Source organism: Onychostoma macrolepis, chromosome 12 (assembly GCF_012432095.1).
Source record: "Onychostoma macrolepis isolate SWU-2019 chromosome 12, ASM1243209v1, whole genome shotgun sequence".
Classification (NCBI taxonomy): Eukaryota; Metazoa; Chordata; class Actinopteri; order Cypriniformes; family Cyprinidae; genus Onychostoma; species Onychostoma macrolepis.
The window spans coordinates 885,704-903,110 of record NC_081166.1 but is presented as its reverse complement, the minus strand read 5'-3'; the positions used below and the strand labels follow the sequence as shown (position 1 = coordinate 903,110).

General features: G+C 34.3%; 3 protein-coding genes across 9 annotated transcripts in view; 2 read left to right on the top strand and 1 right to left on the bottom strand.

Moving 5' to 3' along the window:
* Positions 1 to 337: 337 nt before the first annotated feature.
* zgc:86738 (Transmembrane protein 150A-like) lies at positions 338 to 8,274 on the top strand. Of its 2 annotated transcripts, none has more exons than XR_009273806.1 (7): positions 338 to 539; positions 1,180 to 1,227; positions 1,579 to 1,665; positions 1,751 to 1,818; positions 3,584 to 3,711; positions 4,282 to 4,421; positions 6,194 to 6,330. XR_009273806.1 is itself a non-coding variant. In XM_058794683.1 (7 exons), exons 1-7 carry the CDS (start codon positions 412 to 414, stop codon positions 6,661 to 6,663), a joined length of 837 nt encoding a protein of 278 aa, XP_058650666.1. In that variant the 5' UTR covers positions 338 to 411; the 3' UTR covers positions 6,664 to 8,274. The 2 variants fall into 2 exon arrangements, 1 of the variants encoding a protein (XP_058650666.1); XM_058794683.1 differs by lacking the exon at positions 4,282 to 4,421 and adding an exon at positions 6,464 to 8,274 and having other exon boundaries at positions 6,194 to 6,371.
* Positions 8,275 to 8,452: 178 nt separating this feature from the next.
* dydc2 (DPY30 domain containing 2) overlaps positions 8,453 to 17,407 on the top strand; it is a 31,404-nt gene continuing 22,449 nt past the window's right edge. For 5 of the 6 annotated variants that reach the window (XM_058794690.1, XM_058794686.1, XM_058794688.1 and 2 more), the window contains exons 1-2: positions 8,454 to 8,742; positions 10,820 to 10,939. In XM_058794690.1, the coding sequence (XP_058650673.1) occupies positions 8,596 to 8,742; positions 10,820 to 10,939 (267 nt within the window). In that variant the 5' untranslated portion in view covers positions 8,454 to 8,595. Of the gene's footprint in view, positions 8,743 to 10,819; positions 10,940 to 17,407 lie in introns of all 6 variants that reach the window. The other variant, XM_058794691.1, reaches the window with a different exon arrangement.
* Positions 11,421 to 15,832, bottom strand: LOC131551617 (legumain-like). The gene is made up of 11 exons (XM_058794684.1): positions 15,776 to 15,832; positions 15,377 to 15,470; positions 15,139 to 15,236; positions 14,507 to 14,591; positions 14,321 to 14,400; positions 13,904 to 13,979; positions 13,281 to 13,343; positions 12,647 to 12,713; positions 12,366 to 12,484; positions 12,146 to 12,247; positions 11,421 to 11,995 (listed from the first exon to the last, which is right to left on the bottom strand). The coding sequence occupies exons 2-11, from the start codon at positions 15,440 to 15,442 to the stop codon at positions 11,954 to 11,956; spliced, it is 798 nt and encodes a 265-aa protein (XP_058650667.1). The 5' UTR covers positions 15,443 to 15,470; positions 15,776 to 15,832; the 3' UTR covers positions 11,421 to 11,953.

Sequence of the window (17,407 nt, the reverse complement as noted above, 5' to 3'; positions counted from 1 at the left end):
GATGAATAGAAAGTTCAAAAGAATAGCATTTATTTCAAACAGAAATCTTTTATGACATTATATATGTCTTTTCTGTCACTTTTGATCAATTTAATGCATCATTAATTAATAAAAGTAAGAAATATTAATTTCCTACAAATATACACACTGAATTGTTACTGAAGGCATATGGCGTTATTTGAATGGCAAATGCTGCCCTCTGCTGGACTGATGGACACTCGCTGCTGGTGTCTCTCCTCTGAGCTCAGTGTGATGATCTGCTGCTGGACATGAGTTTAGAGGAGGAGCATCAGATCAGACCTCATGTGTTCCTCTCTCACAGTATCTGCAGAAACAACACCAGACACGGACAGAAAAACACTTCAGACTCTGCTCTGCTGTCCTGTGCTGATCTGCAAGGTTTTACACTGAATGAAGATGAGTGGAGTTTCATTTGATGCAATGATTCAGAGAAACTCTTCAGGAGGAGGGAGAACGTCTCTGTGGTTTCTGGTTCCCATCAGTTTGCCTGTGTTCACACTGCCTGGAATCTGGATCATGTGAGTATTTATTAATACCCTCAAATAAGACCAGAGTTCGTGTTAATCTGGCAATTTAATTTCAATAAACTTTGAATGCATTTAAACTACAAAGATATATATATATTAGTTTTGTTTATATTTTAAATTAGATCATTTATATTTTCTGTTTTCATTTCAGTTAAAGTTTTTTTATCATTTTGTTGTGAAATTTTTATGTTTTTTATATTAGTTTATGTCAAGTAATAAATTTATTATGGTTTTAGTTCTACAGTAGTTAACAATAATGGCTGATATATTGAGGAAAAAGTATATTTTTGGTTTTAAAATTGTTATTGTCTGTATTACTGAATATATTGTAACTTTGTCTTAGAGAATTGGAGTTTATCCATTTAACCATTATGTGTTTATATTTACTCTAAATGCGTAAATGTTTGCAATGTGTTTTAATGTAATTTTAGCAGGAGTTAAATGCCTTTCAAAAATGTATCACTTTGTAAACAGTTTCTATGCAAATCTTTTTGCAAAACTCATTTAGTAGTTATTAAGAATCAGTTTTGCCCAGTTGATCTGAAAACTTTTGTAAAGACATGACAAGATTTCTGAAAGTCTGTACTTAAAGTCTGTGCTCTTTTAACCTGTCTGTCTCTTTCTCTCACAGATATGCGATGGCCCTTTACAATCAGCACATTTGTCCTGTGAACAACTGGTAAATATTGAATCTTCTCCTTGGTGGAAAACAGAGAATGCTGTGATTGATTTATTCAGATATCAATAGAATCTCCTCAACAATAAATGAATAAGTGTTTGATTAGATCACATTGATTTTGAGGTTAAAGAGGCTGTTTGACTGTCACGTCTCTGTGTTTGTTCACATTGATCAGTCTGTTAAATGCCGAACTATACAGTTTACTATCTCAAGAGTTTAGTTATCTCATATTCATTAATGAGAAGGAAGGATTTTGCAATGTTAAAAATCAAAACCCTTGTAAAATCTTTGTTTTAACTTATTTTATGCATGCAGTCAGCAAATATTGTCACAGTATGTGTGTGTTTGTAGGGTATATAACTCAACCTGTGAGACGTCTTTGGTTCTTCAGAGCGGATCTGATCTGTGCTGCACGCTGGACAACATCCCACTCATCAGGTACCAAAACATTACATTTTATTAGAAGATGAGCTAAAATGATATATTGTCAGACATGTTTTTGATCCTCCTGATGTGTGTGCAGTAAATGCGGCGGCGTTCCTCCAGAGAGCTGCTGGTTCAGTCTGCTGTGCAGCACTGCTTCATTCGTGGGTGAGTGATTCACTGATTCAATGATTCAGCGATTCAGTTCTGAGCTATATAAACACTCATCTGACTCTAACAGCTCTTTCAGCATATTTCATTTGTTTTTGATGTGATTGTTCTGTTTTGTGTTACAGTGATTGTGATGGTTCTGTTTCTGTTTGTATTACAGTGATTGTTCTGTTTTGTGTTACAGTGACTGTGATTGTTCTGTTTCGTGTGTTACAGTGATTGTGATTGTTCTGTTTGTGTTACAGTGACTGTGATTGTTCTGTTTGTGTTACAGTGACTGTGATTGTTCTGTTTTGTGTGTTACAGTGATTGTGATTGTTCTGTTTTGTGTTACAGTGATGGTTCTGTTTCTGTTTGTGTTACAGTGACTGTGATTGTTCTGTTTTGTGTTACAGTGACTGTGATTGTTCTGTTTGTGTTACAGTGACTGTGATTGTTCTGTTTCATGTGTTACAGTGATTGTGATTGTTCTGTTTTGTGTTACAGTGATGGTTCTGTTTCTGTTTGTGTTACAGTGATTGTTCTGTTTCTGTTTGTGTTACAGTGACTGTGATTGTTCTGTTTCGTGTGTTACAGTGACTGTGATTGTTCTGTTTTGTGTTACAGTGACTGTGATTGTTCTGTTTGTGTTACAGTGACTGTGATTGTTCTGTTTTGTGTTACAGTGACTGTGATTGTTCTGTTTTGTGTTACAGTGACTGTGATTGTTCTGTTTGTGTTACAGTGATTGTGATTGTTCTGTTTCTGTTACAGTGACTGTGATTGTTCTGTTTTGTGTTACAGTGATGGTTCTGTTTCTGTTTGTGTTACAGTGATTGTTCTGTTTCTGTTTGTTACAGTGACTGTGATTGTTCTGTTTTGTGTTACAGTGACTGTGATTGTTCTGTTTGTGTTACAGTGACTGTGATTGTTCTGTTTCGTGTGTTACAGTGATTGTGATTGTTCTGTTTTGTGTTACAGTGATGGTTCTGTTTCTGTTTGTGTTACAGTGATTGTTCTGTTTCTGTTTGTGTTACAGTGACTGTGATTGTTCTGTTTCGTGTGTTACAGTGATTGTGATTGTTCTGTTTTGTGTTACAGTGACTGTGATTGTTCTGTTTTGTGTTACAGTGATGGTTCTGTTTCTGTTTGTGTTACAGTGATTGTTCTGTTTCGTGTGTTACAGTGACTGTGATTGTTCTGTTTTGTGTTACAGTGATTGTGATTGTTCTGTTTGTGTTGCAGTAACTGTGATTGTTCTGTTTGTGTTACAGTGATTGTGTTGTTTCGTGTGTTACAGTGATTGTGATTGCGCTGTTTATGTTACAGTGACTGATTGTTCTGTTTGTGTTACAGTGATTGTGCTGTTTCGTGTGTTACAGTGATTGTGATTGTTCTGTTTGTGTTACAGTGATTGTGATTGCTCTGTTTAGTGTGTGTTACAGTGACTGTGATTGTTCTGTTTGTGTTACAGTGATTGTGCTGTTTCGTGTGTTACAGTGATTGCGATTGTGCTGTTTTGTGTGTTACAGTGATTGTGATTGTTCTGTTTGTGTTACAGTGACTGGGATTGTTCTGTTTGTGTTACAGTGACTGTGATTGTTCTGTTTCGTGTGTTACAGTGATTGTGATTGCTCTGTTTATATGTTACAGTGATTGTGATTGAGAGTGTTCTGTTTATTGTGTGTTACAGTGACTGTGATTGTTCTGTTTGTGTTACAGTGATTGTGATTGTGCTGTTTCGTGTGTTACAGTGATTGTGATTGTTCTGTTTGTGTTACAGTGATTGTGATTGGTCTGCTGCGTTACGCTCAGCTCATCCATAAGCACAGCAACAGCGTGTTGAACATCGAGGGTCTGTTTGCCGGATGGCTCTGTGCTGCAGGACTCATGATTGTGGGAAATTTTCAAGTAAGAAAACAAGAACAAAGCAGCAATTCACCGTTTTTCTTCCACCTTTCAAATGACAATTTCTCCATAGACACCATTTGGTTATTTGTTATTTAATACACTACATTGACCAGGGTTCAATATTTTGAAACTTATTTTACTAGATTATGATGGTTTTAACTCCGTTAGGGCTCTCTTTTTTAATTTGGTTGATACATATGAAAATAAATCTCCAGAATAGTTGATTTGGTAGAATGTTCTGGAACATTCCAAGTGCTGCTCTTCGTACAGGCGTCTCCTCCAGATCTCCGCCTGCGCCTTTCAACTTTTATCAACATAAGAACAAACACTATTTGTTTTTCCTCATTCATTGAGACTTCTTTCCTGCTGCTATAGTTTATTAGAGCTTTAAATAAGCCCATAAATGTGTGCTTTTCTTTGCTTCAGCAGATATTATGCAATATTATTATCAGCGTGATCACATAAACACAGCTCACCGCATAGCGCCTCTCCTGTCCACATCCGCTGATTGTGTGTTATTGCATAAGTGTGAAATCAAAGGCATTCAGCCGTTTGATGTGTGTCCTGCAGTGATGAAGGTGTGTGCAGATGTGCTTTAACTAAGCAGTGAAAGTGGTTAGAGATCTGGGATGGAAACTCAAGGGCTCCAGGTTCAAACCCAGCAAGGGCTGCTCTGTAAACCGTCACCAGGAACAAAACACTAAATCAAGGTTAAACAAGTGCAATGCTTCTCTTTCTGACTCCATTGACAAAGATGGTATTCAAAGATATTTTTGAGACTTCTGCTGCTTAATTACCTTTTTACTTATAGAAACTAGGAAGGCCAATAATTCAATAAAATAATTATACAGAATTTACATTTAAATAAATTCTGCAATTCCAGACTGAATGTTTATTGTGAGTAATGAATTTACGTCACTTTTCTAGTCATTTGTGATTTTTTAAAAGTAATTGGCTTTAAAAAATAGTAATTTCTACTCTGTAAAAAAATAGATTTGTTTTGTCATTTTAATTTTTGGTGCACATTTTACAAGTAAATACTATTTCAGTCTTTCTACTTCAAAATGTCATGTTTAATTCAATAGATAACTTGCTATTTATTTGTAATTATTTGTGAAATTTAGTAGAACGTTTATTTGAAATTTATTTCTAAAATGAAAATTTTTATAAATTTTTAAAATGTTAATTTTATTTATATATGTTTTTTAGGATACATGATAAAATATTTTAGAGCTTTATAAAATTTGTATTGATAATACAAATTTCCATGTTTTTTTTGTTTGTTTTTTTCCCCTACTTTTTGAGGTCTAGAAATCACCTCTTATATCCAGGTTTTCTAAGACCATAAGAAAACTGATTCTTCACTGTTGTTGGTGGAACAAATTTAAATAATACAGTTGAAGTCAAAAGCTTACATACACCTTGCAGAATCTGCAAAATGTTTATTAATTTACCAAAATAATAGGGATCATGACCCCGTTCAAAAGTTTACTCCCCCTTGATTTTTAAAACTGTGTTGTTACCTGAATGATCCACAGCTGTTTTTTTTTTTTGTTTTTTTTAGTGATAGTTGTTCATGAGTGCCTTGTTTGTCCTGAACAGTTAAACTGCCTGAATTTTTGAACAGAACGAAGATGTGTAAATTTTTCTTATTTTGCCTAAATATCATATTTTTTCCATTTAGTACATACCCTTCAGAAGCTACAGAAGAGACTTACATGCTTCCCAGAAGACAAAATAAGTTAAATTTACCCTGATCTTCAAATGAAAAAAAATGTCATTCCCCGGTTCTTAATGCAAGGTTTTTCCTTCTGGAGTATCATGAATGTTTGAACCTTCTGTAATAGTTGCATAAGAGTCCCTCAGTTGTCCTCAGTGTGAAAAGAAAGGGGGGCGGGGGAAACCAAAGAATTTGTGGGAGCTGAAGGATATTTCTGAAGCACAGCAGGCAGTTTAACTGTTCAGGACAAACAAGGGACTCATGAACAACTATAACTAAACAAACAAAACAACAACAACAACAAAAAAAACACAGCTGTGGATCATTCAGGTAACAACAGTTTTAAAAATGAAGGGGATGTAAACTTTTGAACAGGGTCATTTTTATAAATTCAACTATTATTTTCTCTTGTGGGCTATATGTAAACATCTTGTATGTGAAATATATTATTTAGGTCAGTACTAAATAAACAATAACATGCATTTTGTATGATAATCCCTCTTATTTTGGTAATATAATTAACATTTTGCAGATTCTGCTAGGTGTATATAAACTTTTGACTTCAACTGTAAATGTGATGTCATTTTACATCTTGATTTTTTGCCTTTTTTTTAAATCTAATTTTAAAGATGGAAGTGAGAACCAGTGCTCTAAAAGATACAAAAGCTGTCACTGGGCCAGTAGCTTTTTTTAAAAAGTACACTTTTGAGTGAAGTGGGATTGAAACTGTAACTTGTGTTGACTCTGTGCTGTTTTCTGCAGGTGGATCATGCTAAAGTTCTTCATTATGTGGGTGCGGGTCTGGCCTTCCCTGGCAGTCTGCTGTTTGTGTGCGTGCAGACGATGCTTTCTTATCGTGCAGCCGAGACGCCGAGAGACTTCCAGACGGCTCATCTGCGGCTGACGCTCACCGCACTGGCCTTCACCACCCTCATACTCAATATCCACTACATACAGTGCTCATAAAGTCATAAAACTGCTCCATATGGCCATAAATGCTGTGCAGTTGTTCCTTAACGTTGTGTCCTGCAGGCGGTGTGTTTTTCATTCAGGAGAGTTTTGTTCTCCAGCATGCGGCTGCTATATTGGAGTGGATGTTTGCCATCATCGTGCTGCTGTTTTACAGCTCCTTCTCGCTCGAGTTCGGCTCCATCTCTTCAGAAACACTCGGCGCTCTGATGACGAGACGAGCCGGCGCGTCTGAGGAGGGACAGAAACTAGAAAAAGTCTAGACCAACGTCTGAAGTGTGAACCTCAGCCTAAAGAGAACATGTGAACCTGCTGGAAAAACCTGTGCAACCTTTAGCTGCATTACAGACAATTTGAATTTAAGAATGTAGAATAAATCTTTGTTAAGATTAACAGAGAATACTTTGATGAGCTTTTAGGAGCAAGACATGAAATGTTATGTTTATGACTGGGAGTAAAAAATAAATAACAGTAAACACCATAGGCGGAGGGTGAAACAATTCAGGGTAAGGCTAAAATTTGCCTTTTGCCTTTATTTGAATAAAAATAAAATAAAGAGTTTTATCTCACAATTCTTACTCTTTCTCGCAATTGTGAGGTTATATCTCGTAGCTATTTCTGACTTTTCACAATTCAGATTTTTTTTCTCAGAATTGTGAGTTATTGTGAACTCGAGTTGTGAGTTATAAAGTCCAATTCTGAGGGGAAAAAAGTCTATTTTCTTACAAATGCGAGTTTATAACACAATTCTAAGTATATAAACTCGCAGCTTAAAAAAAAGTCAGAATTTAGAGTTTATATCATGAAATTCTGAGAAGAAAAAAGTCAGAACTGCGAGACGTAAACTTGCAATTACATGGAAAAATGTCAGAATTGTGAAATAAAAAGTATAGTTACCTTTTTTTTAAATTCAGTGGCAGAGAAAGGCTTCCAGATACACTGTAAAAAAAATACATCTGTAAAATAACAGAAAAAGTACTGTGGTAAATACATAATTATGGAAGAGCTGTTTTGTGAAAAATGTGATTTCTCAAAACAAATGCGCACTTTAGTGTGGTTATTTATTTACTGGCAGCTGTATTGGCAATATTTGCATAATTCTGTCTGGATTTTTTCAAGTGCCTAATAATTCAGTGTCTTGATATTCAATTAACAACAGTGTTCTTGAAAACCATGTGTGAGCTTTAATTATATTACAGTTGCATGATGCTGCATTTTATTGTTTGCACTGTACCACTTTTCTATGGTTTATCTTCATGTCCACACTATGACCTGCTGTATATTACTGTATATTTATTACAATTTGATAAAATATTTGATAAAAATATTTGAAGGAAGACAAGCTGAGCAATTAAATAATGAATTACTTTAAAAAAATGAGTGGGTAAAAACATGTAGGCTACAAACACTTTGATTTATTATAGCATGATCCCAGCTAACAGGGAATGTTCTCACAACTTTCATTAACGTTGTTAAAGTTATATAAATTTTACAAAAAACGTTTTTAAAGTAATGTTTTTGGAACTTTCTTATAACTTAATTAATGTTTGATATACTGTACGTTCTCATAACAATGAGAGAAAACGTTTTGAGACCAACATGTCCTTATGATGTTATTTATTTGTATTTGATAAACGTCTAAGAAACGTTTCTAACCTTTAAATAACGTTCTAATCAAAAGAAAACTGGACATTTAGATTTTTAAAAATAATTCTCAAACGTTTAATGTTGAAGAAAAATAAAGTTAGTATATTGCTGTGAGAAATGTGTTCTTTTTACCTTTAAATATCGTTATAATCAACAAAAAAACGGGACATTTAACTTTTCTCAGAGTATATAAAAAATGGACGGTCAAATAACGTTTTATTTTGGGTGAAAATAAATTTAGTAGAATGTTGTAAAAACGTTTTTGTGACTGTTAAATAATATTCTAATAACGACAAGCGTTTTAGAAATATTAATGTTCCCACAATGAACTGTTTTTGCCGCCTTTTTTTTTTTTTTTTCCAGGATTGCCGCCTTTTTTCACACAGGAAGTGTTTCAATGCTGCGCTGTTACCATGGAGATTGTAAACAAAACACGCTAATACCAAAGTGTCAACGCGTTAACATTAGCGATAACACGCCATTTGACGGCTGTTTTAATGTTTGGATAAATAATTAGAGCTGTTGTACAGGTGGATTGTTTTGCTGAGATGGACTCGGAGTATGTGAGCCGCAGTCTGGCCGTGTGTCTCTCTCAGGGTCTCGCGGAGCTGATCGAGCAGAGGCCGCCGGATCCCATCGAGTTCCTGGCGCTCTGGATCCTCAAATACAAGCAGAACCAGGAGCTCCAGCAACAGGTAACACACACACACACACACACTCTCTCTCTTTCTCTCTCTCTCTCAAACACGCACGCACACACACGTTCATTTTTGTGAAAAGTGGGGACATCCCATAGGCGTAATGGTTTTTATACTGTACTTACTGTATGTGCTATTGTCCTACACCAACCCTACACCTAAACCTACCCCTTACAGGAGACTGTCTGCTATTTCAGATTTTCAATACGCTCCATTCTGTGTGATTTATAAGCGTTTTGAAAAGTGGGGACATGGAGTAATGTCCTGAAAAGTCACCTTCTCCTTGTAATACCTGTCATACCCTTGTTATTATACACATCTATGTCCTCATTTGTCACAAAAACGTGCACACACACACACACACACATACACACACACATTAATTAATTAACTATGAGGCTGCGTGTGGGAAAGAAAGAGCACGAGATGAGACCACCACAGATCTGTTACAGTTTTTTCAAAATGCTTACAGTTTTTGAAACTATGGCTCCATTTCTCAAAACTCTACACACAACATACAAAACACCACACACGTCTTGCAAAAGCAAACACTTCTTTGAAAACTGTTTGAACTCTTCTAAAAATGGTATTTTTGTGTAGTAACTCTACACACAAACATAAAATAATTAGCCACATACACGCCAAACTACACACAGATGTTAAAAATGTAAAGCACTACTCTTGTGTGCCTTTCGCTTGTTCAGAGTGCAGTGAAGAGCAGGAGTTTGTTATAGCACTCGCACATACTGTACATGCACATATATACTGTATATACAGTACGTATGACTGATGAATTTTACACCGGTATGTGACTGAACTGAATATATACTCAGCTGACTTGAGCTGTAGAACGATACTATTGACTTGTTAGAGCTATGAATTTGATGCTGCTGTGAAACAATCTACTGTATATTGTATAAAGCACTTTAGAAATAAAGTTGACTTTCTGACTTGGCTTGTATGCATGTTCAGTATAGATAGATAGACAGATATATTATATATATATATATATATATATATATTACTGCTGTCAAACGATTATTCGCATCCAAAATAAAAGTTTTTGTTTACATAATATATGTGTGTGTATTATGTATATAAAGACACACACATACAGCATATATTTTTTTGAAAATATTTACTTATTTAGTATATACATGTATATATTTATATTCATATAAATTATATAATATATAAATATATCTAATATATAAACGTAACTTATTTTTCTTAAATATATACATGCATGTGTGTGTACTTATATACACATAATAAATACACACTATACACACATGTATTATGTAAACAAAAACTATATATCTATACACACAGACACTGAATATGCATATTAGCCAAGTCTGAAAGTCAGCTTTATTTATAAAGAGCTTTGTACAATTTAGATACAATATAAACAGAAATGCAAGGGGGTAACAATAATTTCTTTCTAAAAAAAAAAGGGTTTTGATTACTAAGTGAGCAAATGATGTATAAGTGTGTAGGTCATCAGTAAATGAGTGTGGCATTAAAATAACAGTGTTTCCCAAATTAAACAAAAGAGCTGTTAGTTTCTAAAGATGTGTGTAATGTAGAGAACTGTGTTTAGAGTTTTGCAAAAAGTTTGTTTTTCAATATCAAACTTAGTTTAAAGCATGCAATGTGTTTATAGTTTTGCAGACTTGGTGTAAAGATTAGGTTTGTGAGTGAATGAGTTCCACTAAGTGGGCATCAAGTATCACTTTTAGTGTCTAAGCAATTTTAAAAATAAAATAATAAATTTTGACTATATTTATTAGATACATAATTGTATATGTATTTTATAGGTATTTAAATTTGAAAGTAAAATAAATTACAGTATTTATTTATATTATATCATAATCTGCACGACCCCGTAGTTGCCTTTCTTTGATGACGTTCCAGGACGATCCAAATGAGCGATTATTGTCAGTGAAGTCCACTGCTTAGGGAACAGGGAGCAGGGAACACTGCGTAGGGACCCTGTCAGCCGGAATGCCTTCAGTTATTATTAGCTGGAATCATAATAATAACCCATGATTTCATCTTTGTATTTTGTTAGAAATCTGCTTCCCTGAGACAGCTGGAGGAGGAGCAGCGGCGGCTTCATGATGAAACGGTCCATCAGAAGCTCCTGGAGGACGAGGAGACACGGATCAAAGCTGCAGAGGAGCACCTCCAGGTGAATCCAGCTGAATAAATCAGCTTTCCATTGATGTATGGTTTGTTGGACAATATTTGGCTGAGATGCAACTATTTGAAAATCTGGAATCTGAGGGTGCAAAAAAATCTAAATATTGAGAAAATCACCTTTAAAGTTGTCCAAATGAAGTTCTTAGCAATGCATATTACTAATCAAAAATTAAGTTTGATATATTTACGGTAGGAAGTTTACAAAATGTTACAAAAAGGACACTAAGGCCTGGTTTTACAGACAGGGTTTAGCTTAAGCCAGGACTAGGCTTTAGTTAAATTAAGATATTTAAGCTGCTTTTATAAAAATGCCTTTGAAGAAAATGTTACAGGTGTGCATCTTGAGACAGATCAATGGCACTGTCATAGTTTAAGATATGTCAGAGCAAGATATTTTAGTCGAGACAGCTCAAACATGCATTTTAATCTGGGACTAGCCTTAAGCCTTGTCTGTGAAACCGAGGGTAAGGGACCCGGATAATGAATAGAGGGTGCTGGCCCACAAAAAAAGGTTGAAAACCACTGCTTTAAATGTATGTCACTCTGCACACAGACCACATTCACTTTACTGTGACTAATTAAAAGATCACATCACAATCATGGTTTCAGTTCCCAGTGAACAAACAAACTGTTAGAATGGAGAGCCTAAATGCACCGTAAGACACTGCAGAATTGGTCAAATCCATGCATAATAAATAACACATACAATCATTGGACTTTTAACCATATTGCAAGTTTTATTGTTTTCAAAATACTTCATGATATTACTATTTAAGGCTCTATTTTGGATCAAACAACTGCAGCCTTGATTAACATAAAAAACTTGTTTCAAAATGATAAAAATCGACCAAAAAACTTGTAAATTATATTGTTATCTTGCAATCAATGTAAATCTAAAATTCTGAAACAAGAAACTAGCACAAAAGGACATTAGATTACTCTTATTTATCATTTTCATGCGTGTCTGTTTTCTTGAACACCGATCGATCAGCTTGTAGGGTGTTCAGTTTTGCAGAAACTCGCAGAGGTGACAGTGACTGATAGCCTAAAGAAAACAAATGAACAAAATCATTTAGAAAAAGTACAACCTTCATGGACCTTGTGAATAGAGTTATATGTGTGTTCATATCCTGTTATACTAAAATAATGAAAAACGACTTAAATGCTCTGATTGTGTAAAGTAAATTTTTAATACCATTTTCCCAAACTGGCAGGGGCAGGGACCTTCATTGTTTTCAAGATAAGTAGCTTGTTTATTAGCTATCAGACCTCGTAATGTTGCTGTATTAAAGTCAGCCTGTGAATGTAAAGAAAAATACACACGTTTGTCATGTCTACTTTGTGACTAATTAAATCAGAATATTAACCTATTAATGCCATATACAGTTTAAAGTTCATTGACACAAAACACATACCGTAAAGGTGAAGTTCAACCAAGCAGATGAGAATTTATCAGAGAGGTAGACTTTCATGCTTTCGTTGAAATCACTGGGACAGCTCTGGACATTTTTGTCACATGCAGTCAATGCAAAGGCTGCGTGACATATTCAGAGCAGATCAGAACTTTTGTTTTGTTTAAAAGATTGTGTAGACGGTGTTTTAGTGCCACGTTAAATTAAAAAAAAATTTTTTTTTCAAATAAAAACTAGTGTGAGCCCAACATAAGGCAGGGCCGTCATATGTTTTTTCCCCTTACCATTAACATCATCGTTAAGGCCTTCGAACATCGTTGCAGAGTAACTGCTGGTCATGAATATCACCATCTGCAGCACATATACGTGTGGAGGAAATGGTTAGAGATTATTAAAATTACCACCAACTCATTCTATTTACTTAAAGTGGAAGTGAAACAGTCAGTCAAGTTTGCATTATTTAGTGAAGTGATTTCCACTTTAATTAAAAAATATATAATAAACACTATTAATTTGACTATTTTCTTTTAAAGAAAAAAGGATGTTTTGTATGCATGGGCGCCGCTGCTTCATTTCCACTTTAAGGTGTTCTACAGATAGTTTTTGCTCCTTTTGAAAGCTTTGCAGTAGCAGTTGTGAAAGCAGTACTGTTATAGCTGTTGGGCAAGATGGACCTGCTAGAAAAAAAAGAGAAGCAAGAAGAATCACAAGGTTTGAATTTTCCCTTCTATTGAAAGATTGGGATTTGTTAAGGTGGAAGAGGGTAAGATTGTCACATTTGGACATTTAGCAGCAAATGATCTTTAAGTTCAATATATTATTAAACAAAATCCATCCATCTCTCTCTCTCTCTCGCTCTCTTTTAATGTATATAGAATATACATTAAAAAGTTTTGTAAACATTAATTGAATACATACCTTTGAGAATTTTCCTTCTTTACTCATGTTTTTGATTGCTTCAGTGAAAACATAAGGAGAAAGCTGTAATAAAACATAGTGTGACCCATTAAATATAACTATAAATAAATATTAATAAAATAATTAATAATAGTATTAATGCACTTTATTTAGTTAGTTTATTTTTAAAATAAAACAAACAGAATTATAAATAAAGTGTAATAATACTATTATATATTAAAATAAAAAAAGAGTATTAAATAAAAATACAATTATTTTATAGTACACTTTAAAAAAATACAATCCTATTATTTACATTTTAATTTTTTCTTTTTATATGAAATTTCAACATTTTAAAATCAGCAAGTAAGTATATGTGCAGCCGATTTTAGAGCTGAATGAATGAAATGTCACAGTTTTGCATTTTGCTCTGAAGCTGGCAGTGAGTCGCCTAGATTTATGCATTCAGTTTGAATGGAAATCTTATACACTATTACAATTAGTCAGTCTAAAACGGTGATAGTGCATTAACAGCTGTCAGCCATGTCGGTACTTAAATGAGTGGTCTGAACTTTACCCAGCACATTTTTTATTTTGGTCGTGCAAGCGCACCTGTCTCTTCAGTCTTTGCTTTTTATACTTACTGACTGCTCAGGAAATTCAAACGTGCCTTCAGTTCCCAGACCGGTCATGTAGATGTATATGTTGTCATTTGCTTCACTGCATTAAATGAAAATAACAATGGTTCTTCATTTTAGCTACAAAGTCATATTAGCTGAAAGCAGTAGCCTAGTTATGGGGCCAAGCAAGCGGCAGATGCCTTACAGTGATTTAGTTGCACATAGTATCCCTGGTGATAATTGTAGACAAAGCAGTTTCCAAAATTCTCATGTAAAATTATTTATAATGTAATACAAATGCTTTTTGACCCGTAGGTGGTGATGCCATGATCTAATTCATAGAAATTGCTATGCATTTTGACAAACACAAAAGTTAAGATAGATAGATAGACAGACAGACATATTGATAATATTGAAAGATATCTTAACAAACAAACAAACCTTTTTATGACTTTTTTCCCTTCATTTTTTCCACTGTCATCCCCTTGAAGAGCAGCAAGGAAGTTGTCTATGGTCACATCCTTTAAGATCATCATTGCCATAATTGATCATTATTGTCATAAGATATAATTTTGCTCAGAAATGGAATAAAAACATCAAAACAATATTTAACATTACAAATGTTACCTCTCCAGTGTAGTCCTTTGGAACCCCGCTGTACACGTCTCCTAATTCATGTACCGCACTGACGATGACTCCATTACTTGGGTTTCTGCAGACAGGGAAGAAAAGGAACATGTTAAATGCAATCAGCTCCAACAGTCTAGTGCTGCTTTACTGTGATGACGAGTTTCCAGAATTATTAAATCTAGGAAAGATTTTTATTTCACTTAAAAAAATAATATATATATATACTATTCGTCTGTGCTGTACATTTATACTGTTCTGATTATAGCCAATGTTTTAGTACTACAGCTTGTGTTATTTGACCTTGACATTAAATCACAAAAAGCTCGCTAACGCTGTTATGAGGGTGTTTCTAATACATGGCTGAGGGAGTGACGGAAAATCTTTCTCTCTTCTGACTTCCATAATCAATCTCTCTATTTTTTCCTCTTTTGGAAAGTCATGGGAATGTCTTTTTTTTTTTTGGTCTTTTTTCCTTGTGGCAGACTGGAATGCAAAAATCATGTTTGCTGTATAGTCTTTCTTTCACCCCTCTATGACCCCTCATTTACTTTTGAGAAGCCCGGAAATGTGACAAGGCTCCATTACGCTGTTGTTCTAGCACCACTAAATAGCAAGATTAAATTTCTTACTCTTTATTGTGTGCGATGTCATCATACATCATCACCACAATCTGCTCATCAGGAATTCCATGTTGCTTAATTATCTGATATAAGCAGCACACATTGGCCTAAAATACAAATAAAAAACAGATCATTTACATGTTCACAAGTTACTGTCATCATATACAAGCTGTGGTACAGCACACCTTGAGGAATTTATGAGCAATATATCTTGAAAATAAAGAATATTATAAAAAAAAGGACAAACCTGATGTTGGTAATTTTCCCAGCCCTGTGAGCCAGCAACAAGCAGAACCCATTTTTTTCCAGACATTTTTTTTTTAGCCTTTCCAAAGCAAAGTCTGTCAGAATTTAAAATAATAATAATAATAGTAGTAATAACAACAACAACAATAATAATAACATTTTAAAACTAAATTGATAATGTTAAAATGCTTTTCATCAGCTAACATATATTTATGATGGGTCATATATTTGTAATGCCAAAAAAGATTAGGTGACAAGTATTAAGCTCTACTTAACAGTTGTTTTCTGAAGTGCTAAAAAGTCAATCTCTCATAATGTTAAAAATACTAACAGAAAAAACGAAAAATCTACATAATTAAATACAGATGCTAAAGAGTTTAGTGATCATATGTCATCATACCAGCGATGAGTGTCAGGTGTTCCTCTGAGTCTGTAAAGTCGTTTTCTGATGTTTTTAGTGAGAAGATCAGTGTCTTTATATAGGCATTTCATTTGAAATTCATCAGTGGAGAGTCCATGCGGGTGGGAGGGTCCGTGTATTATTATGCAATATTTTCCATCTTTACTTTAATTACCGGAACTTAAAGTGGAAGAATTTGCTGCTCCCCATTATTTGCACATGTGTCATAGCATCAGCCTGAAAACAATTCTGAATCATTTGTGACATTTTTTGTCTGTTGCACAATGGACACATATTTATTGTGTAATAGATCTGAGCGCACGTTACAGCTTTGTGGTCAGATCTCTTCTTTAGATTAGATTAACCCAATCTCATGAAAGTTCGTTTAGAAAACACTGCCATTTAAAATGTCACATACATTTACCTATCAGTGCATGAAAACAGCTTCATTTAGAAATCAGAAAAATAGAAGTTTTCCCCTTGTATTTTCTGTAAATATAATAAGCATACAAAGTGTACGGTATGTGTGCATGAATGACAAACCGCTGTGCATTGAACATGTTAAAGACTCAGTAGCAGTGTTTTACATTTTTCACGTTCGTATTTTGTTAAGAGCTAATTGTTTGATGGATTGTGTGTAGAGATACGATGCAAAAAGAGCATTCTGAGAAGATTTTAAAAACTTTGAAACAGTTTGGAATTAGATATTAGTTTATTGGGTTTTAAACAGTGTTTAAATTTGAGGTTAGTAACTGTGTTTGGAGTTTTTTTTCATTTGCATTTGCTGTTCTGTTTTCGCCATTCATCACGTTGTGTGTACGGTTGGTAAGGTGTGATCAGGTAAATGTGTTGTGTGACATACATTGTGCAGCACGTAGGAAATTCCCACCGAATCAGACACACTAGGATAGGAGAGTGTAATGCCAACGATCTTTTTCTTTTTGCATTTTTCTGTTGGTAGGTAGCTTTAATTACAAAATTAGTTAGCTGTGTTTTGTTTTATTTACAGTATTTCTTTTTTGGCACCTCTCGTGCTCCTCTTCCCACCTTTTGTTTTGTTATTATGTTGTTCCCCTGTTCTTTTGTAAATACTTTTCTCTTTTTTAAATGATATTTTTATTAACTTTAACACATTACAACACAACAAACATGACACATACAGAAGTAAAGAGGGAACATGATATCATAATAACAATATCAAGAATGAAAACACAATTTAAGATATATAAATACATAAATGGAAAAATACAGCTGAACCAACTAGAAAAAAATGTGTAGGAAATAAAACATATAGTTTAATGCCAGCTGTTTAGAAAGGCTGACTTATCACTAAGTCATCAAACGGGACAACGTTTGTTGTGTTAATTTGAACACATTCACTGTGTTAATGATTTTAACACAGTGTCATAAAGTGGTGTTTTGGTAAGAGAGTACGAGAAGGATAAAGTTCTTTGAACAAACTATGATGATCTATGATAAGCTGTTTCAGGAATACTGCAAGACCTCTGGTTACAGCAGGAGCAAATATAATGCTGCATATCTCACGCAACAAAATGAACAACTGCCAGTGTGCACTTTCAGGACTGACAATTTTGTATGAGACAAAATGTTTGTTTTGCTGTTTGTCTCAGA

Coding starts and splice junctions, on each gene's coding strand:
- zgc:86738 (XM_058794683.1), top strand. CDS start 412: ATGAAGATGAGTGGAGTTTCATTTGATGCAATGATTCAGAGAAACTCT. Junction 540..1,179: donor CTGCCTGGAATCTGGATCAT/GTGAGTATTTAT, acceptor TTTCTCTCACAG/ATATGCGATGGCCCTTTACA. Junction 1,666..1,750: donor GACAACATCCCACTCATCAG/GTACCAAAACAT, acceptor ATGTGTGTGCAG/TAAATGCGGCGGCGTTCCTC.
- LOC131551617 (XM_058794684.1), bottom strand. CDS start 15,442: ATGTCTGGAAAAAAATGGGTTCTGCTTGTTGCTGGCTCACAGGGCTGG. Junction 13,344..13,903: donor TTGAATTTCCTGAGCAGTCA/GTAAGTATAAAA, acceptor GTTTTATTACAG/CTTTCTCCTTATGTTTTCAC. Junction 12,714..13,280: donor AAGAAGGAAAATTCTCAAAG/GTATGTATTCAA, acceptor TATGTGCTGCAG/ATGGTGATATTCATGACCAG.